This window comes from Caloenas nicobarica, chromosome 2, assembly GCF_036013445.1.
Source record: "Caloenas nicobarica isolate bCalNic1 chromosome 2, bCalNic1.hap1, whole genome shotgun sequence".
NCBI classification, from domain to species: Eukaryota; Metazoa; Chordata; class Aves; order Columbiformes; family Columbidae; genus Caloenas; species Caloenas nicobarica.
In genome coordinates, this window is record NC_088246.1 from 23339927 (window position 1) to 23367243 (window position 27317).

Sequence of the window (27317 nt, forward strand, 5' to 3'; positions counted from 1 at the left end):
ACATGACACCTCATTAACCATGGCAGAAGGGACCGAGTAGGCCTCATGTGTCTTTCATCTTTCGCCGTACCAGTGGTGCTTCACCATGTGGTGAAGCGCCTGCTCCAGGACATGAGGACCACCCCAAGCCCAGTGCCACTGCTGGTGGTTTGTGCTTACCCCACTCCTGTGGAGCTGCAGGTCACACCCCAGAAGCCTCTCTCACACGCACACTATTGTAACAGGTCACACAGAAACCCACTGGTCATCTGGCTCGAGATATGTCCTTGCAGGCTTGTGAGCTCTTCCTCACCCACAAAGCAGCAGGGCCACTTGCCCCTGGGCCAGAAGCCCCAGAGCCAGCCAGGGACTGCAGCTGGGCTCGGGCTCAGGCCCAGTGGGGAAGCTGCTGGGGTTTGTAGCCAAGCACAGCCCACAGAGGACACCTATGCCCGCCAGTCCGGGGACGCCCGCCGAGCAGCGCACCCAACACAGCCCCAGCACCGCGCTCTCCCCTTGTGCTTTTGCCGAGGAGGCAGTGAGGCCTCTTTCTGCTCCCACTGCCTCCGCCCCGCCCGGCTTCCGGGCACGCTTGGAAGTGGGGCAGAGGTGAAGGCAGCCAGCCAGCCCGGAAGGCGGGCGGGCAGGCAGCGAGCCGGGCGGGCAGGCAGCGGGCCGGCTGAGGAGGCGGTGGGCCGGTCCGGACCAGGGTAAGCGGGGTTCTCCGCCCGCCGCGTTCCTCAGCTGCGGGCTGCGCGGCGGGGCAGAGGCTCATGCGGGGAGGTCAGCTCAGCTCGGGCCTCTCCGGGGCAGCTCCCCGGCGCGGGCCCTGAGCTGCCGTAAACACCGCCGCTGGGGCGGGGAGCGCGGCCGGGGCCGCCGCTGCTCGGGCTGTTCCCGCACGGCCTTACTGCGGCTGTGGGGCCGGGGGGCGGCAGCGGGGGTTGCCGCGGGGGCGATTCCCCCCTCGGCAGCTCTCCGGCGGCAGCGGGGCGGGGAGGACAACAGGCCTCGAGTGGTTTGTCGCGACATCTTCGGAGAAAGCATCGGTAGCCGCCTGGTTGTCCGTTCCCCGCGTTGTGTGTGTGGCTCTTGGGGCTCGCAGCCAGCAAGAGATCCTCAGACCCGGCTCTGTCACCAGGCGCTTCCCTGATACGCGTCTTACCGTGTAAATGGCTGGGGGGGGGCGGGGATGGAAGAAAAGAGTTTGAGGAGATACATCATCTGTCTCAAACTCGGGCTTTGTTAAAGGACTGTTAATGTTGTGCTGCAGATCTGCATCATGGAGAAGCAAGTGCTCGAATCCTCTGAGGAGCGAACATTTCAGTACCAAGATTCTCTGCCTTCCCTGCCCGTCCCTCCTCTTGATGAATCTTTAAGTAAATACCTTGATGCAGGTAATGACTTAATATTGTAATCGTAGCGTGGTGTGTGCTCTTGTAACCAGGCTAATCTGAAGGTGTTTGTGATTTGTAGAAACAGCTGGTATCAACTGCTGTAATTGGGATGGCGGATCCAGGCAAGTTTAGAGTGCAAAAGCTCTTTTTCAGATTCAAACCAAGAAACTAAGTGCCTGGAGCAACCTGAGTAAAAGTTTCTATTTTATCTCTGCCTTTCTTCAACATGGAGGGGAATTGGGAGTGTGGAAAGGTTAACTTTTTGGTTTGAGTTTTTTTCCGCCATAAGGTTTTATTTTTATTTTTCAGCTATATCAGCTGGCCTAATAAAATTCCTCCAGTCTACAAATTTTATTTTGCATGGTGACTGCCTTGCTTGTTTATGACTGATTTTGGCCATGATCTTTGTTTAAAAAAAAAGTTGTTTCAAACTTTTTCACATTTAGGTGTTCTTCTTTCTCACCAATACTATTAACTGTACAGTAGTAGGAAAAGGCAGCGGTGGGCATTTTTGGAGAATTTCTGCCTTGAAATGTTGGCTGTCTAAAGATCACATAGGAGAAAAGCTTTGAAAACAACACGTGTCTAGCTTTGTTTATAAAGCAGAGACAACTGGTTCGTTTTTTATTGTCATATCAGGCTTTGATATGTCAGGGATGACAAAAATGCATTTCCTAGTATCTTGAGATTAGTTTCCTATGTTTCTTTAGTAATTTTCAGAACTCTGAGACATCGAGCTTTTTTCTAGAACATCTGCTTTGTGGCTTACCATCTTACCTGTAATGCAGGAATCTTAACAGGAAGACCTAGAATTCTCTCCTTAGCAGAAGCACATTACAGCAAAATTTCCCTTGCCTAGAACAGAGATCATTGAGTTCACTCTGAGTTCTCTTTTATTCTGAGTGTAGTGGAAATGGCCCAGTAGATGGTAATAGGGTTTTTTTTTTTGTTTTCCTTATGTCATCACGTTTTGATGCAGAATGTTGAAATAGTGGTTTTAGAGAAAAAATTGGCGTGTATGTGTGTCAAAAATTTTTTAATTGTAGTGCAGGTTAATCAAAGTTTTGCTACAATAGTGGTCAATCTGAAATAATGGAATTGCCCTTTGGAGCTTAGTTTTATAAACCCATTTGGCTCTCTGAGTTAATAAATAACTCTGTAATGGAATGATAAAATCTGTCAGTGAATTTATTTCCTCTTGTCTTCTGATTATGATGTGTGTTTTCATAAATACCTTATCACATGTCCCTTTTTCATGCAGAAGTTACTTCTGCTTACTGTTCCTTGTACATAAATCATTCTATAACTTTGGTTGTCCTTGTTGTTCTCCTTCAGTCTCACTGGACATTGGAGGAAAGTCCAGTATTTTTTGTTCTGCCACATTCTTCTTTTGTTTAAATCACTTAAAGCCGGAATGTGCAGTGCACAATTCTAGACACTAGCTCGGTGATTCTTATTTTTTAAGCTCTTCATTTGCTTAGTCTGTGAAGGAAGGGAAGTGCTTCTGAAGAACAAATCAGAAGCTCCACATGACCCTCCATAGATGCCATGAATCATTCCTTGGAAACTCCTGTCTTTATGGGTTGGAGGAAGACCCCAGGCACTTAACTTGAGTCAGCACTCCTATTGGTAAACCACTGGTCTGTTTAAAGCCAGTCAACTGGAAAAGCTGGACAGAGTATGTCTCAAAAGGTGCCTTATTTGGGGCTTTATAGTAGCTACTGCTGCTCTGGATCCAGAATGACTGACCTTGTGTTGAAGGTAGGTCTTGAGCAGAGAAGGTGGCTGTAGCCATGTTATTTAGCTTTTCAGCACACACGCCCCGGAGGCTGAGACTCAGAAGCCTGGACTTAGCCTGAGGGTATGAAAACTCAGAGCTCCAGCTTTCCCAGTTGCATAGGAATCCCCTGGATTCTGTGGGATAGTTCTTGTTTGTGGACAGAGCTGATCTATGCAGAAGAGAAGATCTGTGGGCATAGAGAAAGTGGCAAGAGAAAAGTTTCACTGAACTCCTTCCTAATAGTGCTGCTTCTACATCTGATCAAATAGCTTTAAAATGGACAGGCTGTAATCGTAGGTTGGGAAGGGTTCATCTAGACCAGATCCCTGCCCAACGCTGGTCCAACTGCAGCAGGTTGCTCAGGCCTTGCTTACCTAGGTTTTGTATATCTGCAAGGATGGAGATTCCTCAGCCTCTCTAGGTGTGTTTGATCACACTCATGGTTGTGGGAGGGAACAAAAACCAAACCAGCAATGACAGAAAAACCCAACCAAACAAACAACAATCAAACAAACAAAAACAACAAAAAAACAAAACAAACAACAAAAAAACCCAGAACAAACCAACCAAACAAAACCCCTCACGTTTTTGTTGTCAGAAATTTCTGGTGTTCCAACTTCAGTTCATTTTCTCTTGTACTGTTCCTGTGCATCTCTGAGAGCAGCTGTGCTTTATCTTTGCTGGCCTTTCGATTCAGTTTTTATAGAGTGCAGCAAAGTCTTCCCTTCTCATCTTAAGCTGAACAACCTCAGTTCTCAGCCTTGTCTCATCATCATGTGCTCCAGTCCCTTAGCAATCTTGGTCACCCCTCGAATAGGGACCAAAACCCAGTAGTTTTGCTTTATTTTCTTTCTTGTGGGTGTGTGCACATTGCTCTGTAATGACTTCGTAACTTGAATAACAAAGGATAATCACTCTCTCTTACAATGTTGTGTGGCAGTAAGGTGACTCTCTGGGAAACCTGAGTGTTGGACTACCCTCAGTCTGGGGATGCTTTCAACTCCAGGCTTCCGGGTGAATGCGATAAACTGCTAAATACTGTAGGTGGATGGCTCTGTTGCTACTATTTCTTTTTTCATCTGTGTTCACAACTGATAGTGGTGCAATTCAAGCTGCATCTAGATATTGTTTGTATTGACTTTAACAAGGCTTTTGGCACATCAAAAGCTTTTTTTTTTTTTTTTTTTTTTTAAACGTATTCACACTTCACTGGTGAAGTATGGAGGAGGTAATGGACAGTCAGGTGGATTGAAAACTGTCTCACCAGCTGGGCTCAGAGGTTTGTGATCAGCAGCACACGTTCCAGATGTTGGCCAGTCTTTGATGATGTACACTGGGGGTCCAGTTTGCAAACGACACAAAGCTAGAAGGAGTGGTTTCAATGCCATCAGAGGGAGCTTGACAGGCTGGAGGAACGGGCTGAGAGGAGCCTCATGAAGTTCTACAATCAAAGGGAAATGCCAAGTCATGCACCTGGAGAGGAATAAGCTCCCACACCAGCACAAGCTGGGTCTGACTGTCTGGAAAGCAGCTTTGCAGAAAAGTCCCTGAGGTCTTGGTGGACATGAAGGTGAACATGCGCCAGCAGCGTGCTCTTGCAGCAAGGCAGGCCAGCAGCCTTCAGGGCTCCATTAGAAGGAGCATTGCCAGCAGATAGTGAGAGGGGATCCTTCCCCTCTGTTCAGCACTGGGGAGGCCACATCTGGAGTGCCGTGTCCATTTCTGGGCTCCCCAGTACACAAGACATGGGCATACTGAAGTGAGCCCAGCAAAGGGCCGTGAGGGCAATTAAGGGCTTGGATTGTCTGACATAAGAGATTGAGAAAGCTGGGACTGCTCAGCCTGGGGAGGAAAACGCTCTAGGGGGAAGCTTTGCAATGTGTGTAAGTACTTGATGGGAAGGAGTAACGAAGATGGAGCCAGACATTGTAGTGGTATCCACTGACAGAAGAGATGATAAGCACACATGAAAATACAAGAAATTCCTTTTAAAGATAAGAGAACTCTTTTTTTATTGTGAGGGTGGTCAAGGACTGGAACAGGTTGCTACCAGGGTGGTTGCAGACTCTCCATCCTTGGAGATATTCAACACCCAATGCAGCCCTGAGCAACCTGCTGTATCTGACCTTTCTGGGATGACATGTTGGACTAGATCAGGGGTGTCAAACTCATTTTCACCGCGGGCCACATCAGCCTCATGGTTGCCTACAAAAGGCCAAATGTAATTTTAGGACTGTATAAATGTAGGAGTCATAAAATTGCATTTGGCCCTTTGAAGGCAACCGCGAGGCTGATGTGGCCCCCAGTGAAACTGTGTTTGATACCCCTGGACCAGGTGATCTCTAGATCTGTGAAGAGGAAAAAAATAGTGGTTGTAGGCAAGCAGTCATAATTGCAGCAAGACACAGTTGTGAGGATGTAAGATTTTAATTCCACAAGTATTTTAATTCTACAAGTATTATAATATTTGAGACTTTGCCCAGTTGAAAATCCATTGTTACTCTCAAAAGCCAGATTACAAACGATACGGATACATGAATAATATAAAATAAACAAGTATCCTTCCTTGTTTCTTAACAGTAAATGGATCACAGAGTTAGCGCTGGCAGGGCAGGCAAATTAACTGACAGTTGTGTCCAGCAGACCTCATTGCATAGGCATTGAAGGAGGATAAACCCCACCACCACCATTCTGTTTGCCTCTGACTTCACAATCTAAGTATAGAGATAACAGAAAATACATTATATACAAGGTGAGTATAAGAAAATGAGATGTGCATGTTTGCAAACCAACAGAAGCAGTGCCCGTTACTGACCAAAGATGTCATGGTTAAAAGGCTTTGAGGTGGGTCTTAGATTAAAATAATGACTGGTTTTGCAAATCTTTGCAGAGAGCTTTGGCCTGTATGGCACGTGATCTGAGAGAAATGCAGAAGTATTTTAAAATATAAAAATTGGGTAGTAGTAATTGCCATCAGTGTCATTCAAAGATGGGGGACACATAGGAACAATGAATGAGGATTGATGGACAGGGCGCTTGTAGACCAGGAATGGACTTTTGAAAATAAAGGCAAATAGCTCGTGGCTGGTGCAGTAGAGTGACAGACATGTATGATTCAATGTATTGTTTTACAAAGTTAATGTAAATTTAATTATTCAGTGAGTTCTGTGGCAGCTGGTGGAGTTGCAGAACTCCATCATATTTCCAGCTACAGTTTTAAATATATTGATTTAGTGATCTGGTAGATATTTCAGGTTTTCAGCAATTGCTTTCATCTACTAACATCTGTATTTATTTAAAAGTATGTATTTGTTTTATTAGAACACACTGTGGTTTATTTACAGATTTTTAAAAAGTGTTTTCCCTTTAAACATAAATTCTGAGTATTTTCCTCCACTCCCCTGCCTGTGGATATCTGAATCTTGGAATAAATCTCAGTATATAGCTGTCTTTAACATTTCCTTTTTACAGTGAAACCCTTTCTAAATCAAGAAGAATATCAGAGAACTGAGCATATAGTTAAAAAATTTGGAAATGGGATTGGGAAAGAATTGCATCAGAAATTACTGGAAAGAGCTAAAACAAGAAGGAATTGGGTACGTATTTAGATACGTAAGAAATTGTAGTTCAACTTATGCCCCAGTTACATGTGCATGTTATTGCATGTGCTTTGCTAGGGTAGAAAATATCAACATCTCTTTGGAGAGCAAATGAAAAGTTAGTTGTTCAGGATGTAATTTAACCATTTAGCTTTTTTGAATCTTAAGATCTTCCTTACGCTGCCACTTGGCCTGTGGTTATGAACACATTCACTTATGTGTGTGTGATTTTTTTTTTTTTTTAAAAATTTTTTTTTTCCAAGGTCGAGTGGCTAAAAGAGTTCACTAACTGAAACGTTACCTACCAGCTTTTGAATGCTTTGTCTGTCAGTCTCTTCTCCTATCACCTCCATTCCCCCTCTCTCCACCCTACAAAACCAAAAAACCCCAAAACTAACAAACAAAAACCCAAACCTGGATTTTAGATTTTGGTCTCTATATCCCTGTTTCCTGAAGAAAGCTATGTGGTTGCATTTTATCTCTCACCATAGAAAGGGATACAAGGGAGATAGTTACCAAGTGGAATTAATAAGAACTTTGTAAATCTCAACGTGACACACTCCAGAGCAGGGATTTTTCAGAAGATGACAGAAAAAATACATTATGAGCTGTCCATCCCAGATCCTCTCTCTCACAAATCTCCTTTCCTTCCATTCTTCATGTAATACCAGTAATCTGGTATTTGCAGTAGCCGCAGCTGACATCTGTAAGAGTTTAAGATGATGAATGTCAGGGAGGAACTCTTCATAGGAGTTCACAGTTTAATAGTCTTGAGCAGTACTGAATTTTATTTCAAGCTTGAAAATAGAAGAGCTACATGTGTCACTACTCTCAGCAATTAGTTTTGAACCACTGTCCTGCGTTCTGTTACGTAGGAATTACTATTCAAAATATTTTTTAAAAATGTAAAGAAGGCGGCAGTTTAACAACCAGGTGATTATTAAAGAATTAATGCCTAAAACTTATTCTGATGCTAAACACTTTTCATTTTCAGCTGGAGGACTGGTGGCTGAATGTGGCTTATCTTGATCTTCGCATATCAACGCAAATACACTGTAACATGGCAGGCCCCGGTCCCTATATTGAACACTACTGGCCACCAAAAGAGGGCACTCAGATAGAAAGAGCATCTGTAAATGTATGGCACACCCTGAAATACTGGGATCTATTACGAGTGTAAGACTTTAAGAAAAAATAATGGATTCTAAATATTAATTATATATGCGTACTTTAGTCACGACAATCTGTTTATGTTCATTGGCAAAGTTCTTTGTGGTAAAATATGGAATTGTCATACCTTGATGTACTTGCACAATTACCACCTCCCTTGTTTAATTTTGGTGTATTTGTTTGCCACAGAGAGAAGGTGGCTATAGAGAGATCTGGGGATGCTGTTCTGGACATGCACCAATTCCGAATGCTCTTCTGCACGTGCAAAATTCCTGGAGTTACCAGAGACTCACTCGGCAGTTATTTTAAAACTGGTAAACAGACGCAATTTGGGGGTTAATACAAGCAAATGATTTTGCATTAATGGGCTAATGGAGTGGTCATTTTAACCATAAAATACTTGCTTCCTGAAACATTAAATCAGATATTGATTGTCGAGTGCTTACATAAGGAAGCAAAGAAAATATCTATCTATAAAGGCCCTTTTTAGTCCAATATTTAGTCCTTTCTAAGTAAGATTATAAGAAAGCTCTGCTTCAAATTGTTAGTGGCCTGATGCCTATAACAGTGTGCTAGCATTAAGAATTGAAAAAAAGACAAATTCCATGTGTTATAAACATAGGTGGATTCCATGTGTTATACGGACAGAATTTCAGCATCGTTACTAATTTCATCTTTTTTCACAGAATGCATTTCTCGAGTGTGCTCCTGTACATTCTGTTGGGATAATTCTTACTTATCTTCTATCAGTGTTTTGTACTTCTGTATATTTTCTCTGACAGTTTTAAAAATTTCTTCAAATTTGCAGTAAGGTCATGCAATTGGACTTCAAAAGTTATTCTTTTTTCTTTCCTGTTTTTAGCTGTATGAAGTCTGCCTCAGTTTGGACAAAAATGGGTCTGTAGGACTTGCTGAGTGTTTTTCCTGTATCTGTCACTTACTTTATCCCTGCAGCTGGATTTTCATGTTTTGGTTTTTGTTTCTTTTCAGAGACTGAAGGTGAATGCCCATCTCATTTAATAGTCCTGTGTCGAGGTCGAGTGTTTGCATTTGATGCTATATACGAAGGCAGTATGGTGACTCCTCCAGAGATTTTCAGGTTTTCAACCTACCTTGTTTCAAATGAACTGTCCTGTTGAAGTTATATGCCAAAGAGAGTCTTTCTTGGTTTAGTGCTAGAGTTGGCTTAGGTTATGGTTGGACGTGATGATCCTGAGAGTCTCTTTCAACCAAAATGATTCTGTGGTTCTATGATCCCCTTCACCCCAAAGAATTAGGTGTGACAGAGGCTATAGCTTCTCCTGTAGCTGAGGGTTCAGATTTGAGTAAATTCTTGTTTAGTGGCTGGCATCTTCTTGCCCTGAAGCATGGTGATCTTATATTGTTGTAAGATACCTATAAAACATCATGCAAAAGAGCTGAATTAAGATGTTTCAGTAGGAAACAACATTTATGTGTAAAGCTTCTTGTCGTGGAATTATTAGGATTATAAACAACACGATTCCTTTCAGGATCAGTCGATGTTGATCGTTGTCTCATTGCTACTTAATGACCACCACCACCACTGTCGTATTGATTCAAATCTAACACACTTGTGGTCAATTTTCTCAAGAACTGAGAGGCTGGAATTCCTGTTGGGGAGCACAGCAGAGTCCAGTATTGCAGTATATACTGATGGGCTTTCTGCTAGTTACAGAGCAGCACAGCAGCATTTCACTTACATTTCTTGCCTTTGTGCCAGACCTGAGCCGCTGCAAAGGAACAGAAGGAAAGAATTTAAATAGTTCTTTAAATAGTAAATTTCAGTACTAGTGCAAGTGGCAATGTTTAAAGCTTTCCGAGCTGTATCTCCCGTCTCCCAGTAGCATGCAGAGGTGCCAGCTTTTCCAGTTGGCAATACAGCTGTGGCCACAAGGTTTTCTACTCTGTTGGTCGAACTCTGGTGTGACATCCAGAGATAGTTTCAGCATAAGTCTCTTGTGATCAGTGTGGGATCCATATGCATCTACTTAGTAAAGAGAGATTGTGCATTTCATCTAGGAATAACTTACTGCATTTGCCAATGTGCTGTTTATAGAGTGCAACAAAAGACTTTGGTAATTGAAATTGGCAAAAGGTGGATGGCCAAATTCCTTAGGCAATACAAAAACTAGTTAGAAGATCAAAAATAACTTTTTTTTGGAAAGTCTAGTACTTAAATACTGAAGATATTTCAACGTATGTATTTCTAATGTCTATAGTTTTACCTGTTAGATCAAGCAAGTAACAAAGAAATGAACACCTGGAATATAGACAAAAACCCCTAAACCTTCCCATTGTCTATAGAAAGGGCAGGTTGTTTGGGGTTTGGTTTTTGGTTTTTTGTAACCTTGTTATGGGTATCTTATATTTTTGACAACTATTTATAATAACTAATGATCAGTACTGAAGTTCAATGGGCAAGAGTGCCAGAACAAAGGACAAGACAGATTAAACACCCTGTAATGTGTGGAGGTTTTTTAACACCTAAAACAATGTGAAAAACTGAATTTGTAGCTAAAAACAAACTTTCTGTTAATAGCTTTTCAAAAGGCCAATGCAAGGAAAAGGTAAGAAGAGAAGTATTCTTGTGTAGTTCAGTCTCTCCATTTAGGATGTCCTGTAGCTACCATTCTGCTTTAAATTTCAGGATTTATCTTGAGTGGAAGTTTTCCCCTTCTATCTGATTAGTTGCTATAAAAACTGCAAAGCTGCAGTATTGCAGATGTGTGCTGATTAGGAAAGTTTGATCTGCATGGCTAAGTCTTAAATCTAGTTTTAAATTAAGTGCGTACGTAGCACTTAGGATCATGATTGCTTACATCTAAGGTTGTACTGGGCCAGTAGCTGCAATTTGTATTAACCATTAGTGACCGAAAACAGAGCAGGTCTTCAGGTGCCGTTAGGGTCTGAGGGAGCTGATTCATGCTTCCTGGAAATTCACATTAATTTTTGAATGTGGAACCAAAATTCCAGCTTGGCAAAACAAAAAAAGAGAGAGATAAAAAGGATGACTTTTATCTTCTCTCCATATGCTCTCTGTTAACTTCAATTTTTGAAATCTTCCTAAAGGCAACTTATGTATATCCAGAAAAGATGCCATAATGAACCAGATGGCCCAGGACTGGCAGCCTTAACAAGCAACGAAAGGACAAAATGGGCAGAGGTGGGAATACTTTAGCAGTTGGTTCCTCAGAAGAGCATTGTGATTGCTGGAAATACGTCGTTTCACTTAGCTTTGTCTTTTTATGCTTTCTAGTTACGTGAATATTTGATTGGTCTTGATCCAAAAAACTTAACTCTTCTGGAAAAAATTCAGAGCAGCTTGTTTGCGGTCTGCCTGGATGATTCTAGTCCCCATGCAACTCCTGAAGACTACAGCGAGGTAGCTAAGGGGTTTTGATAATTCATATTTTGATTACATAAAAATTTCCTCTGCATGTGTGCAATGCTCTTTCTATAGTAAAGTAGCGCTTCTGACTCTTCCAGAACAGAGAAGATAAAACAGATAAATGTGCAGATAGTGCTACTTGCTGATCCACAGGATGAAATAGTTTGAATTGTTAGGACATTTGAAGTGGGAATGGCTGAAATCTGTCTTCAAAATCTTTTAGCCCTCTATACATCACAAATATAGTCATCGACTTGTTACCAGTCTGAATTTAAAAACTTAGGCTTATAATCTTTGTTCATTTTCAACTGGATGAAAATGTCTTATGTCTCAGGGAAGTCTCACTGGCTTAATGTAGGCTTGGTTTAGCTGACAGAGGTTGTCTGTTTTTGAAAACCCACAGTGTGTAACTTTTGCTTTAGGTTGCAAGGCTGGGGCTCACAGGTGATCCAACTGTACGCTGGGGAGATAAATCCTACAATAGCATATTCTTTTCCAATGGAACCTGTAGTGCATTCTGTGATGTAAGTTGAAAAATCCCTCCTCTTATAAACTTTTCAAGGATTTATTTACTAAGTTTTCCGTTTCAGAGTATTTTAAAATGTAGTTGTTTGATTTTAGTGTAGCCTTGTTTACCAGGCACCTTGTCTGGCAAGTTTCCAAAAGCAGCCTGCTTTCACAGTGTTTGATATTGCACCATACTTGAATTAACAACATGAGTTCTGAAATCATAATCTTATTTTTTAAAGTATTTCACGAGGAGTTCCAAAGACAAAAAAATACATTGCACAAGAAGGCTTAAAATTAACTCTTCGTATTATGTAGCTTTTAAAACTTTTTAAATTTAAACTTTAAGCTTTTTAAAATTTTAAAAAATTCGTTACCAAATGGCCAGGAGGGCCAACATCCAGCCTGAAATCTGCTTGTCCACAGCAGTGCTCTGTTGTGCCTCCCTCCCTGGCTGCAGAGCACTCAAACCAGTGGCTGGGTTTACAGTAGTTCTTTATGTATTGTAGAACTAGAAAAATAAGTCCAGCACTGTATAGGGAAAAGAGTGGGGTAGGGAAAAAAGCAATTTGATCCTCTTGCAGTTATGCAAATAATGTGATATCTTGTTTTGTATGATTTCAGCATTCTCCTTTTGATGCCATGGCTTTAATTACCATGTTATCTTTTGCTGAAAAGAAGATTATTGAAAATGAGGGAAAATGGAAGGTATGTATCCTTTAACTTTCAAGTGTAGTAGTTAGTGTGTTGGGTTTTTTTTCATATGGATAACGTTTTCGGTTTTGCTTGCTTGCTTGCTTGCTTTTCTGTCTGCATTCTCCCAGGGATCAGACAAAGTGAGGGATATGCCATGGCCAGAGGAACTCGTATTCACAGTGGATCAAAAAATTATAAATGAAATTGGACGTACTAAAGAATTGTATTACAAAAAGGTAGAATTTCTTACTGTTTCTCTTAATTATCACTGATTTTTTTTTTCTCCGTTCTGTTTATGTGTTTTAGTGGTCTTTCTCCATGCTGGAGAACAGAGATGAATATGTTATTGATAAATTGATGGATCAAGGGACTTAACACCATGCTTAAATTTGTTACATTATTGGTTTATGTTAAGCATGTTTTATTTGAAGTGGACAGAGTTGTGATATTTCTAGACCTCTGTGACTTTTTCTCCTTTGACATGCCAGGTATCTGACTTGCAGCTAGTGAATTATGCCTTCACATCTTTTGGCAAAGCATTGATTAGGAAGAAGAAACTTCATCCTGATACATTTGTGCAGCTCGCCCTTCAGTTGGCTTATTACAAATGCCATGGACGGTAAGAAAAGCTCATCACCCAGATTAGGAATAAAAAAAATAAATTCTTGAGTGAAGGGGTGGGTCTGGAGATATAATGCAGTGGACTTGCAATGGCACTGTGTAATTTGCTAGGCTGCTCTAAGAATGAAGAAGTAAGGGAGTTTTTCCTGTAAAGACTGAGTAAGGTCTTGTTTTGTGCCATTGAAATCCACGGGGCCTGTGCTCTTGGCTTCAGAAGAATTGCGTCCCTGCGCCCACAAGGATCATGTGTGTACGTACTGTGGAATGGAGGGCAGAAGTCAACCCACAAAAATGTGGATTAGGGCTGTACAAAGTAAATAACTGGGCAAATGCCAAACACGCAGTGGGTTGGGATTCTTTAATGCCAAACAGTTGCTCAGATGGAAAAGAAAGCTTTATCTGTAGCAAGTAACAGCCATCAGTAAAATAGTTTGTCTTCCGAACCTGTAAAAAGCCTCGCAAACCTCAGTGTCTCACTTTGCTTAGCACCACTAGATGTGAAGGTTTGGGCAGAATAATAGAGCTACAGACAGTGACCCTCTGAATGCTCGGCTCTGCATTTTTGGGAGCGTCATTTTATTTTGTATTGTTGGTAAAAGACAGCATTCTTCCTGGTATAGGTGATCCCAAATTTCCCTTTGCTAAATTGCACTGATTATAGCTTGTGTAAGTCGTCACTGACCTGAGGAGTGTTGCTTGCTTCAGAAAAAGGAGAGTTTCGTCATATGAGCATAGTTCTTAGTCACTGGAGATGCCTGTCTCATCATAAGAAAGGTCGAGATATCTCAGTTTGCTGAACAGTGGAATAAATCATCTGACTAAAATAGCCTGTGAAGTCTGTTCTGAACATGCAAGTATGTTTCGTGTCAGTTGTATATTAACTGGCAGACTGCCATAGCGCTGGCATGCTGGATGGGCATCAGTAGGCAACAGAGGAGGATTTGAGCCTTTTCCTTATAAATACATTGAGAGACACAGCTTATTTCTAGCGTGTCTCTGAATTTTTGAGGTTTTGGAGAGTGTAGATTGTTTCTTTTGTGGAAATATATAGTCAAACTGAAGCTTGTGTAATTTCAGCTTATTTATAGTAGAGGCTGGTAGATCTGCAGTCTGTAGAAAATAGCCATGACAATCTTGTCTTTCTAAGGTACAGTTACAGGCAGCACTGGCAGTTTTCAGTCATCTGTCTCATAAAAGCTTGCAGAACTCCTTTGTTGTTTTTTTTCCAGACACAAAATTTGGAGAAAATTAGTGGCTTGCTGATACTGGTAACTAGGCTAGATGTATAGGGTCCTTTGCAGAACTTTTTTTTTTTTCCTTGAGAGACCATATAGTTTTCTTATGTTAATGAGATACTCTTCTCCAATTTTTCTTCTTAGTCCGGGCTGCTGCTACGAAACTGCCATGACCAGGCGTTTCTATCATGGCCGCACAGAGACCATAAGATCATGTACTATGGAAGCAGTGGAGTGGTGCAAGTCCATGCTGGATCCTTCTGACAATGTAAGTACTGAGATCCTACTTTAATCATCACGTGTTTCGAAGACCTACCATTTGAACTGCTTAAAACTGGGTTTGTTATTGTCTCATTAATGGCAGTTGGCTTGTTTCCAGTGAGGCATATTTCAAACGTTGCTCGAAGTCTGCCTCTGGTCACCGTGAGTGAGACGAGCTCTCATGTCTGGCCTCGTTTGGTTTTCTATTCGATTAACCTCTTGGTTTCAAAAATGTGTCTCGACTTACATTTACACTGATTTTTTTTCACACCTTAAAAAGTGACAGGGTTGGAACCAATGTATTCTGCTGTCGAGTGATCTCTTGTTTTAATTGTTAGTGAAATCGAGACATGTTAATCTAATAATTGAGAGCAAGGTTGAAATCTGTTTGTGTCCTAGTGGGAACAGGAGTGTTTTCGGAGTTTGTCTCTGAATAGCTGAACTGATGACCTTTTCCCAGCAAGTGCCCTCTGGTCCTTGGCTGGCAAGACATGTCATGCCTTTCTTGCCAAGTGAGAGCTGTAGTAAAGGTCTTTCTGTTGTCCTCACTGCACATTTCTCAGAGCCTGAGAAGTGAGGCAAGGAGATTTTTTGAGACAAAGGGCTACATATCTTTAGGAAATTAAAAGGTTCTGTATTGTTAATGCATCTGAGAAACATACAGGAATATGGCTCTCAGGAAACATGTGTGATGGATAATTATGGTCTTCAAGAACATATTTGCCTCGTCTTCACTGGCTTCTTTTTGGCATGTGCTGCAGCTTTAAAACTCAGTTTTCCTGCCTTTATTCAGATCTGCTTTCCTATAGCAAATATTAATTCCTATTTTCCTGTTCTTCAGTTATCTTCTGACCAGTTATGAGGATTTTATGGCTAATACATGTAGAGGTTTGTTATTTCGAACACTAACTGTAGCCTTAATTTGTCCCTCTTTGTCATTTTAAATAGGATCTCCAAATATCCTCCTGTTGCTATTTTTTTTTATTATGAATTCTTGGGCATTGAAAAAGCATTTAATATGTTCAACAGTATTGAAATTAAGATGCTTAAAAGTCTACTTTTAAGGTACTAGAAAATACCTAAAGTTAGGTACTCCAGAAAAATCATTTTATCTCAACTTTTTGTTTGCCTGTTACGAGCTTAGTAGCTTGATTTTCATCCAAATTGAGTGGTTACTGCTCGTTTCGCATTCTCTGCTGCAGCATCTCATGTAATGAATAAAAGGTTTTTTTAAGTAGTTAAGAAGCTAGTAAGATCTAAGATCTTACAAGCCAAGATCTTGGGTGTCTAGAAATGTTTCTCTTGGACTCCTTTACCAAATCATGTATTCGTATTCTGTTCTTTCTGGTTTTAATTTGGAAGTTTCAATTAAAAAAAAAAAAAGTTGGGCAGAACTACTGTCATAGAAGTAATGCTTCAATCAGCAGAGAAAAGTTGGGAGTGCAGTTGGCATCAGTGTGTATTTTAATAAAGGTCGTTTTTGTTTGGTTTTCTGCTTTTGCTTCACAGATTTTTTTCATTTGTGGAGTTTGGTGGGGTTTTTTGGTTTTTGTTTTGTTTTTTTTTCCTCCATGAAAATGATCATGTAAATGCAACTGCACTTGCTGAAAGCCAGTATGCTTCTAAAGAAGTGGTATTGTAGAAAATTTTGGGGTTTGATAACTCTCTTTCACAGTGGCTACCTGCCATTGTTTCAGCTTGTTTGGGAAAGAGCATGAAGTTTAGAATATTATTCAGTGCAAAACTGATGCGAGTAACAGAACAGAGATACACGAAACAAATGAGCAAATTCTCCTGAAAAAGGAATTTGGACTGGGGAGAAAGAGTGAAAGAGAAGTTTCAAGTTCCTCCATTTTCTTCTGTCTAAAATTGCTAGGAATTGGAAGGGAAAAAACTTGCTGATCTGTGATTCCTGATGTGTTACTCATTTGGATAAGTTTTTCTTTTTTATTTATTTCCTTTTAACCCTGTCTCCCCTATGTTACACAGAATTATCAACGACTACAGCTGATGCATAAGGCATTTGCGAAGCACAATAAAATGAGGAAAGAATGTGAGAATGGAAAAGGTACTCTGGGATCAAAAGTTGTGTTGTTTTGTGAAAAGGGAATGTTCTTGTTTGCTAATACATTTTTCTCTGTCTCCTTGTTTTCAACCTGAATAGAAACTACCCCTTAACATTTTATAATTTAATTTCAGGGAGAGGAACTAAAACCTAGTCCTTTCACCCTTCCTTGTGCCCCAAAGATATGTTCACTTTGAAGATTAATCCACTTTTTCTGCCCAGCTAAACATTATTTCAGAATACCTTCTTATCAAACATATGCTTGGCTGGAAAGTGGGAAATGCAGTCTTTGAAGGTAGAAGAGAGATTTGGGTGAGATTCTAATCCAACTGGGTTAGCATGTTAAGTTATTCTATGAATGAGAAAGAGGAGCTGGGAAATAGTCACCTGATGAACGTTCATACTCTCTCCATCCTACCTGGTGAGTTATCTAGGCAGTTGTGGCCCTGAAAGCCTTTTCACCTTGTCCATGTAGTTGGGCCCCCAGTGGGCCAGTTTCACTGTGTGGAACTCCTCCTTGGCTGAAATGGGTGGGTTTTTTTAGTTTTTGTTTTCTATAGGAACTGTCCTGGATTTATATTCCTTAGCTCATTTGCATTTGAGCTCAGTGTTGCCAGCTGAAAGTGATGGAGGCCTCTTAGATCACATATTTGGGAGATGTTTTTGTATGCTGCAATATGAATCTTGATTTTTAGTAGACTGTCATTTATCTGCCCTTCAGTTCCTGTTTGAGCTTCCAGCTATCCAGACCAGAAGAAGCAGAAAAACGGGAAATGCTGCTGTTAATGATAGAGTATTTGCATTTATTTGACAGGCTTTGATCGTCATCTTCTGGGTCTCTTACTCATAGCACAGGAGCAAGGACTGCCAGTGCCAGAACTTTATGTGGACAATGCCTTCACAACTAGGTAATTCATGTTGTCCTGCGGGGAGGCTGTATCCCTTGATACTGAGGCTTTATTACATTGGCCTTATGCGTGCTGATTTCTTGATCTCCAGGACAAAATAACTTTTTTGTAAAACTCACTTTGTTTTAAATTATCTTTGAAAGTGCTGGTTTTGTTTTGCGTTGTTTTACAGTGGAGGAGGTGGGAATTTTGTTCTTTCAACTAGTCTGACTGGCTACACTAGGTTTAATGGATCTACACTCCCTATGGTACCTCATGGCTATGGCTTCTTTTATGCAATCAGAGATGACAGGTAAGGACATAATTTTGTTTTGGGCATGGTTATAGCTCTGTCACAAAAGGAAAGGCAGCTAACAGCTGGAATGAGGGAAGGGAAAGACAGAAGAAATACAGCTGAATGTGTAAGAAAAGGTCAAGTGAGGTACATGAGAAGAGAGGTAGTAACATTCTGGGGAAGCAGGTGTGGGAGGAAGAATGAACGGTGGAGGTGAAGCGAGCACTAAGATACTGGCAATAAGCAGAAATGAAAGAGTGGAGAAGGTCAAAGAAGGGAGGAACAAAAGAAGTTAACTTACTTTAAAATAAGCTTTTGTTTTAGAGATCATTAAATGTAACATGCAAAGATTTTTTTTTTAAAGTAGCAGTTGACTGAGATAGACCAGAAAGAGTGAAAGGTGACCAGAAAGGTGAGCACACTGGCCATCGTCCTTGGGAGTGACACACACATCTCTTGACTCAGACCAGACCTCTTTGAGTAACAAGGAGAAGCTAAAACATTTGGCTTCACTTCTCATAAAAGGGTTGGATTTGAAAAGATCCAATTTTGGCTTGTCTTATGGACAAAATTTCTTGCTTCTTTATCAAATCTAATAAACTATGTTGATTACAATATGTTGAGATAACTTGCTATTTTGTGATTAGGTGTAATTTGGATGACTTCTTCCTAAAGCTACATATGGTTGTGTGCGGTTTTGATTCAGTTTGCGAATATAAACCATTTGTACTTTGATTCATGGCTCTGTTAAGATAAATAGAACTAGATAAAGATTTACCTTTTATTAGGTAAATAGAAAAAAGTACTTTAAACTTCAGATAAATATAATTCACACTGTTTTCAAATATAAGTGGAAAAGTTACTTCACTATGTGTGTGGAAACAGGTATTTAAATCAAAGTATCTAGTTTCAAGGTCTGTCAACATTATTGCTTAGTGAAAGCACTAGGGATCTGAGTCCTTTTTGGATGTTGAGACAGTATGTTTGTGTGACAATTTTTTCTTCAGAATTTATGTGAACAATTTCACATTTCAGGGCCATTTGTGTGACTTTTGTCTTACACCCTGACAGTTAATCATTGTTTTCTATACTGATAGGATCGTTGCTACCTGTTCTTCTTGGAAATCGTGTCCAGAGACCGATGCAGAGGTGCTATGCAGAACTGTGTTCCAGTGTTTTCAGGACATGCTGCAGTTAACAGTTGTGGCTCAGCTGTAAGCTTGATAACAATGTAAAAGCCTTTGCAACTCACAAGTAATACTTAAATGAAAGGCTACTCAAGAGTACTGTTATACTCAAGTTAAAACATTTAATGATCTATGTGAAGTCTACCTATTATTATGGGATTTACTGTGGTAACAGTACTCATGTAAGAGTAGCATAGCCATTTGCAACAACAATGCAAGCAGTAGTACCTTATCTGTGTAGAACTATGCAATATTAAAATATGCCTCAACAATGCAAACACACTAGAGAGATGGGGTGTTGGAAGTGGAGAATTTATGGGAGATTTGCATTTATAATCTTAGCAGTAACACGTAGGATACTTTGTATACAGTCTACTGATAATGTTTACACCAGTGGAGCACTTAACTGGGTACTTAAGAGTAACCACACTATCCTCTTAGGTGATTATGCTTCCTACTCATAGTGGTTTATGGAATAGAAGGGCTGCCTCAATCAGGCTGTATGTGATTTTATAAATGATCTTTAATTTTTGCTGTTGGGTTTATACCCAATAAATGTTGTATCGGTAAATGGGGATGATTCCACTACATTTGTATTAGGAGAGCACTACAGTCTGAAGTCGTTTGGAAAAGGAGCTCTCAATAATAAAGACAGAAAGCAGCAGATAATTTCCACATTCCTCAAGAGTTTTCATCATTGAGTCAACTGTGAATGTCTGCTGCTTTACACTAATAATACATAATAAAAGTAAGCACTGAATGCAGTTGGATAGAATTTTCAGAATTTTAAGACTTGATTCCTCTGTTGGAGCAGCTTTGTATTTTCCTGTCATAGAAATAAAATTATTCTAAAAATCAGCTTTGTATGGATTGATTTGTGGGTGGACTGTTGAATGTGTGGCAACTAAACTTTGTGTAAGAAATTATCTTGGGGACAGATAAACTTGAAAGAGAGATTCTACAGTACCCTTTGTTTTCTCTTTTCTCTGTTTCTTGGAGTTTTGCGAGAGAGATGATTATTTGTTTTACAGAAATAACTGAACCAGCCTCTTTGCCCTGTGGAAGCTCTGTGGTTTATTTTTTTCCAACCTAGCAAGAACAGAGTTTCCTTTTTTATTTCCTTCCTTAAAGCCTGACACTTCTCTGAGTAACAGGCCAGAGGGTGTTATACTGTCTTGTTGCTCTCAGAAACTAGTATAGTTGTTTTGGCCTTTGTCTTCCCTGCCTTTATTGTACTACTTCTACATCCTGTCTCTATTATATCTGACAACCATTAATTGTTTAATGGTTGATTTTATGTCTTCCAAAGTTCATACAGAGAAAGAATTGATTCCTGTTCTGGAGTGCTTATAATAACCTGGTCTCTTTCTTGGAGGTGAATGACTTTATGAAATCTCTTGGTTAGTGAAGCATGTGTCCTCATGATGCTGTGGTTTCTGTGAGATAGATTAGGATTTTGGATCAAGCTATGCGTGGTGATTTTTAATTTTTTTTTAATAAGTTCTGTCTCAGAGTTTACAACCTTTCACCCCTCAGTTGGGTTAGTAAACCTGGTTGCAACAGTGATGAGGACAATTTGCTTTGAGCACTGATTTGAAACACTGATTTGAAATCTGATGAAGGGCGTAATTTTGCATTTATTTGCATTTTTTTTCCACACACCTACCCCAGCCTCTCAGGGTTTTGGAGATCATAGAAATCCTGGCAGAAATACAGAGAAAGAAAAACTATTTCGGCAAGTGTGTCATTGAGAAAATGTCATCCCATCACCAGCATAAGCAGAATTTCCTGTTCAGCTGGCACAGCCTGTGCCTTGCCTAGAGGAATGGAGGACAGACAGAAATGTATCCAGGGAGAACAAAATTAAAATCTGTGAGTTGTTAGAGCTACTTGTTCTTTGCTGTGGATGCACAAATTCATGAGCATGGTGTTAATTTCTTAACAAAGGAGTAAAGCATTTCTGATTCAAAGTTGCTTTACTAAGTTTATGCTCTATAGACCATACGGCACTAATGCATAAAGTGTTAAGTGGATTTTCGTTTTCCTGTGTGGATTTGGGAGCATGTATAAGCAATACATGTGTAGCCAATGCAGAAGGAGCATTGTGCAGTAGGAGCTCCGTTTTCAGATCTGGCTGGTTAAGCTGTGCAGTCCGTTGTCACAGGCCAGGCACCACTTGCTTTGAAGACACCGAGACTAAAGTGGGGGGTTGCGGAAATTGGCTGCACCCATTAGTGCAGTGGCAAGGCAAGAACAGGAGCCGGGTTTCTGCATCGGTGAGACTGAGCCAGTTGCCAATCGCGCACGCATTTGTTTAGAAACAGTCGTACCTGGAAAGGTGCTTTGGGCCTGGCTGTGCGGAGGAGCACATCACTGCCTTCTTTCTGGCTGTGCGGAGGAGCACATCTCTGCCTTCTTTTCTGCCTGTGAGTGCTGGCATGTTTGTGCAGAAGCAATAGCTACTCTGTTCCTTTCCAGAGACTGCTTTTGTGCCCAGCACTGATCCTCCCAGTGCCTGCAGGACAGGAGGGGCCCTTCACACCCAGAGTCCTTCGCTTTGCAGTGTGACAAGTCAGCGGGGCTTTGTCATGACTGCTGTGTCATCTTAATTTGAGCAACTATGAGTTTTTGTGCTGGTGGAAGAAGAGGGCTGGGTTCTTAAAGCAAATGTACTGCAGTTATTTATTAGTTAAGGGGTATAAGGAAACTATTTACAGAGTTTTACCAAATCAGAAGTAGTGGAACATCCTCAACAGTCTCATACAAAAGCCTGAACCAGCTGTACGGCTGCACTTCAGCAAAGGGTACTGCCCCCTGTCACACATTCCATGACCCAATTTGAACATTGACCAGAGAATAGTAGATGCCTTTTTCAGCCAGGAGCTGCTGATGGGTCCCTTGCTCTATGACCTTGCCGTTTTGGATCACGGCGATCTTGTCAGCATTTTGGACGGTGGAGAGGCGGTGAGCTATCACAATGCAGGTGCGACCTTCTCTGGCTTTATCCAGTGCTTCCTGGACAATCTGCACAAGAAACAAACCAAAAGGAAAATTAAAAACAAATACAGCAGCTGTTTCTACCTCTGGTGCCCTTAGTCTGTCATCTGTCATAGAGCAACGACAGAAGTGATGTTTCTGTGGCCTCAGAGGTGAAAACCGGCTACTCCCAATGGCTGGTTCGGATCCCTGTTGGTACATCTGGAGTGGGGACGGGACAGACCGCATGTGTTCATGCTTGTGCTGGCCCCAGAAGTCACCTCCAGCAGACTTGTCCAGGGTCACAGCCTGGCCCTTCCCTAGTGCTGTAGGCGGATCTCGCTCAGTTTTAGAAATTGGCCCCAACAAATTGGTCTGGTTAACAAGCCAGGCACTTTCTCTCTCTCAGCAACACAGAAAACTGCTCCAAATTTCAGGCCCGCTCATTGAATAATTACAACTTAATCCCCCAAATAGTTCCATTATAAAATCATTATATAATCAAATATAATGCTGGATAATTTTGTATTCCAGTTTCTAAGCATTAAGTATGCTGTACTTATTTGCCCCCCCTCTTTTTATTTTTTCATTCTCTGAAGGTTATGAGTTCTTTAATGTTACCTGATGTTCTAGGCTCTGTGGCCACAAAGATGCCAAATGTTGCCATAAAAATTTTTTGAAGATTCATAATACTGAATTGCTTTTGAGATGGGGGTTGGTTTTTACAAAACAAAAGAGCCTCCTGTTTGTAAGGCATATTTTTATATAAAGAATATGCTTAAATATTTTTGTTCTAGGTTGATAATGTCTCCATTCTTCCCTGCAGTCTTCCTTTTATCATGGTTCCATGCTTCTGTTCTGCTTTGTGCTGTTTGGCTGTTCTCAAAATGCAAATGACAACCTCCTACACTGCTACAAGCTGCAAGGGACAGCCGGGCTGTCCACGTGGGGAGTTTCTGCTGCTTCTCAACAAGTCTGGGCTGCTAGCAGGCCCGTCCTTACTTGGCATCCTAAAAGTTCCGACCGTAGGGATGCAGCCTCTGAGTTGTTTCCTGAAGGAGACTCCTACAGCTACCCAGAAAGCCTCTGTTCTTCTGTAAGAAACATCTGGGCTTGTTATACAGGTAAGGAATAAATACAAATACTTGTTTTCATAAAAGTCCTCCATTTCCAATTCAATGTTTTAGTTGATATATATCACAGCCACATCATGACCAGCCGACTCACAAATCCCCATTCCCTTTTGCAAAGCCAAGGTACCTTTTCACTTTCTGTATCCAGCGCAGAGGTAGCTTCGTCTAACAGCAGGATGCGGGGCTGCCGTACCAGAGCTCGGGCAATAGCGATGCGTTGCTTCTGACCACCAGACAGCTGGGTTCCTTTGTCTCCCACACGTGTGCTGTATTTCTAGATACAGAAAGGAAGCACAGGTGTAAACTTGGATTTGGACCTAATCCTGTGAAGTGTGACACAGCAACTGCATTTCCACCGAGGACCAAGTCTGGGGCAGCCCCTTTCTCAGGCGCCAGTACAGGGGTGGGTGAGGAGCCTACATACAGCAGCCAAGATGAGAAACACATTTCTGGGTGTATTTAACTGCAGAGAAAACCCTGTGATGCTGAGCAGGAGCAGTGCAGAGAAGCTAAGCACAGGGTGCAAGAGACGCTGTGCCATTGCTGGGAGAAAACCCAAGACTCAGTTTAGTGACAAGCAGCCCAGGCAGCCACTGGCCCAGTTCTTCTACCACCCCATTCTCTGTAAGGAGAAATCTCAGCCTGAGAAACATTGTGAGTGATTTAGAATGAATGAAAAGCCAGTCAAATCCAAAATTGCATCTGCCTTGCACCTTATTTTAAACCTGACACAAATTTACTTGAGACATTAAGAGAGTGGAGCATCTCCCGTATGAGGAAAGGCTGAGGGAGCTGGGTCTCTTTAGTTTGGAGGAGAGGAGACTGAGGGGTGACCTCATTAATGTTTATAAATATGTAAAGGGTGAGTGTCACGAGGATGAAGCCAGGCTCTTCTCAGTGACAACCAATGATAAGACAAGGGGCAATGGGTACAAAGTGGAACACAAGAGGTTCCACTTAAATATGAGAAGAAACTTCTTCTCAGTGAGGGTGACAGAGCCCTGGAACAGGCTGCCCAGGGAGGTTGTGGAGTCTCCTCTGGGGACATTCAAAACCCGCCTGGACACCTTCCTGTGTAACCTCATCTGGGTGTTCCTGCTCCGGCAGGGGGATTGGACTGGATGATCTTTTGAGGTCCCTTCCAATCCCTGACATTCTGTGATTCTGTTATTTGGTTCCCACTCTGCACTCTCCCGTTTATCAGACTCCTTGATTAACTACTGTGTGCACAATATACATCTCTTCACCTAAGGGATGAGGCTTTGCAGGGAAAAACCACCAACCTCCTAAGCCTGTGGGAATTTATTGATTGAGAAATATTTATCCTAGCCCGTATTTCCTACATGAGCAAGCTGACAAGAGGTGTTGGCTTCAGCTGGTCAGTTCAGGCAGCAGGTAGGAAGAGCCTTAGCAGCTGCTCAGCCAGACATGAACAGAACAACTTCTGTTTTGTTTTGGTTTGGTTTTTTCCCCCCAGTATAATTATTCACGGCCAATGTAGAAAACCTGAAACTGCTTTTCCCTCCAGGGTGCTGTTTATTTTACAGCAGAAAGGCCTACTGTACCGGAGAACTCAGTTTGTCACATCAGATACAACGGGGGTGTAACAACAGGTATAAATAGGGGAAGGGAGAGAAGTGGGAACAAGGTGGTGGGCTTCTGCAAGACAGCTCTGTGTGTGGCTTTACACTCCTGGCTAATGAGATGTTGTTCAGAAAAGGAGGGTGACACCAGCACTCATGGGGCTGCCTCAGCATTTTCCTACTGTTTTCACTTAACAGAAGGGAAGTACCCATCCTCTTTTTCCATACTTTCTGCCTGTCTGTTGCTCTTCCATCTAGAATAGCTTGCCTGAGTACCAATATCACCCAGGTTATTTTATTAACAGAGACTTCTCTTTCAGAGATGAAGACCCTTCCCATTCAGGCACCTGCAGCAATGGGACTGAGCAAACGCCTGCAGCCACTGTCACCTCCTAGCTCTCTGCTTGTCCTTCAGCTCTTCTGAGGGGGAAAATCCCCTATTTTCACTGTCTAATTCAGTAAGTCATAGAAAAAAAAAAAGCTTTTAACATGTATTTATTTAGGAAAGCATGGAAATACACTATATTTTTTTCCCAGTTGCAAGTTGGAAATGAGAGCCTAATTACCTTTGGTAGTGATTCAATGAAGGAATGGATGTTGGCTTCTTTTGCTGCATGAACAATTTCCTCATGCGGCACCTCCCGACTGTTATCCCCGTATGCGATGTTTTCAGCAATAGTGCAGTCAAACAGCGTTGGTTCTTGTGAGACGATGCCAATCTGAGCTCTCAGCCACTGGACATTTAGTGTCTTTGCATTTTGACCATCCAGCAGCTAAAAAGTCAGAAATAATACATTTTAATCATAGTACTTTATAGATGGCACTTTTAAATTTTTTTTGTTTGAGTTTTTTTATTTGCATATCTGTCTTTAGCAGACAGGTCACTCAGACCATTTTATACCCTGAGTCTGTTAGCTTAGACACTTGTGCATTGCAGCAGAGATGGGGAGATAAGTGTTAAAGTCTATTTACATTTGCAATAAATACAATAACACCAGACATCTATATAAACCTTGAAAAACTCCACCTGTATAAAGCCACTGCATTGCACTCCACTTGTTTATCATCCTAAATACAATAGCCAATACAGATCTACTTTCTCTGCCATCTTCCTATCAGTACTGGAGACATTCGGTACTTTGCTTCTGACAGAAAGATCTATTTCAGAAACCAGAAGAAGATCTATACCCCAAAGTATTTCCACAGCCGCTTCCTTTATTAGCAGCTTTATCCCATCTCCATTATGCTGGTCTGGGAATCAGATGTCCTCCTGTCTCAAATGACAGTAATGGGGGACAGTAATGAACAGTAATCATCCCAAGCCCATAACTGAATATTATCCTTGTACATCAGTGAGAAAAATTCCTCTACTGCCACTTGCTCATGTAAGATGAGACAGATGTAAAACTCTGTATCTCTGCACTTGAACTCCTTCTCTTCTCCCACTGTACCTTATCTGGACTTCAGCATTCACAATTATGTTTAACTACCTCCATTCTGCAGATGACTAATTTTGTCTAAAATAAAATATCAGTCTATATTTCTGCTTTATCCTCATGTCTTCTATCTAAAGCAGAGCTAATGAGCTGTGGACTAAATCATCGTCCTGTGCCTGCAGGTGCACTGGGATGTTGACCTTCTTGAGGCCAGATGATCTTTTTGTTCTGTTTGTACAGAACCTGGCATTGCAGAGAACCCTTGGATTCTTCAATACAAGGATCAACTAAAACCTAATAGGCTAAATGTTTCTATCGTACAAGAAATGTTGTATTTGTGTGCGCATGAGACTAGGGACCCCTTTGTAAGGAATAACTTGACTTGCCACCTGTTTTTGATGTGGGCTGATGAGATGAATCTGTCTTTTTATTCTCAGAATGTAATAAAAACCATTAAATGATTAAGCACAGAGTAAGGATTTTTTCCAGTGTCAGAAAAAGGTCTCACAGTTCAAGGCCACTCTCCTATTGACAGGCATCAGGAACTAAATACAAACTCCAGGGAGAAGCAGCTAAAAGGTCACTCCAGCATCTCCATTTGCAGTTCTGTTTGAGCCACAGGTGACAGTTTTGCCTTTCATGGAGAGTCAGGACTATGGTGGGAGGCAGATATCTGGGTTTGGGAAGTCTGGTGGTCACATTTTTCCCTGACTTTGAGAGGAAGAATCCAAATCCTCTGAAGTCCTGACTATGATTGACATAAAGATGTAAGTGAACAAACAGATGAAGTATGATATCTCTTTATTTGGCAAGTACAAAAGTGTCCTAGGAATGCACAGGCATCTATCTGCAGCCTCCAGATGCTTCAAGATCCATGAAGAGCCATTCAGTTTTTTCATCTTCCCTTTACTTGGTTTTTACCTGCTAGGTGATGATGCAATGAAGTTCAGTGGCTGCCCTAAGCAGTGCTGCTGTTGAACTTCCAACAATTCATCCTTACTGTAATTAAACTAAACCTCAGTGACACCAGTAGGCTCTGGTCAGGCCAGTGTAGCAACTTCTCTCCATTGGATCTTGTTCTAGTCAATTGAAATGTCATGG

The 27317-nt window shown here is 41.3% G+C and overlaps 2 protein-coding genes across 6 annotated transcripts in view; one reads left to right on the forward strand and one right to left on the reverse strand.

The window, feature by feature from the left end:
- Positions 1 to 574: 574 nt before the first annotated feature.
- On the forward strand, positions 575 to 19946 carry CROT (carnitine O-octanoyltransferase). 5 transcript variants are annotated; one of them, XM_065628783.1, is made up of 17 exons: positions 582 to 689; positions 1253 to 1376; positions 6628 to 6752; positions 7750 to 7931; positions 8115 to 8239; positions 8916 to 9024; positions 11016 to 11109; positions 11203 to 11328; positions 11757 to 11858; positions 12466 to 12549; positions 12666 to 12773; positions 13026 to 13156; positions 14538 to 14661; positions 16644 to 16722; positions 17534 to 17627; positions 17800 to 17919; positions 18999 to 19946. In XM_065628783.1, the coding sequence occupies exons 2-17, from the start codon at positions 1262 to 1264 to the stop codon at positions 19117 to 19119; spliced, it is 1839 nt and encodes a 612-aa protein (XP_065484855.1). In that variant the 5' UTR covers positions 582 to 689; positions 1253 to 1261; the 3' UTR covers positions 19120 to 19946. The 5 variants fall into 5 exon arrangements, with proteins under 5 accessions (XP_065484860.1, XP_065484859.1, XP_065484855.1 ...); XM_065628784.1 differs by lacking the exon at positions 582 to 689 and adding an exon at positions 927 to 1145; XM_065628785.1 differs by lacking the exons at positions 582 to 689; positions 7750 to 7931 and having other exon boundaries at positions 1286 to 1376.
- A 1959-nt stretch (positions 19947 to 21905) lies between these two features.
- Positions 21906 to 27317, reverse strand: part of LOC135985909 (ATP-dependent translocase ABCB1-like) — a 50653-nt gene continuing 45241 nt past the window's right edge. Inside the window, exons 25-27 of the mRNA XM_065629609.1 lie at positions 25347 to 25553; positions 23325 to 23471; positions 21906 to 22112 (exon numbers count right to left, since the gene is read on the reverse strand). Coding sequence (XP_065485681.1) covers positions 21906 to 22112; positions 23325 to 23471; positions 25347 to 25553 — 561 coding nt within the window. The remainder of the gene's footprint in view (positions 22113 to 23324; positions 23472 to 25346; positions 25554 to 27317) is intronic.

Bases quoted from the DNA above. Each gene is read 5' to 3' on its own strand.
- CROT (XM_065628783.1), top strand. From the start codon at position 1,262: ATGGAGAAGCAAGTGCTCGAATCCTCTGAGGAGCGAACATTTCAGTAC. The intron at 13,157-14,537 runs GTAAGAAAAGCT...TTTTCTTCTTAG, and splicing joins TATTACAAATGCCATGGACG to TCCGGGCTGCTGCTACGAAA. The intron at 16,723-17,533 runs GTACTCTGGGAT...TTTATTTGACAG, and splicing joins AGAATGTGAGAATGGAAAAG to GCTTTGATCGTCATCTTCTG.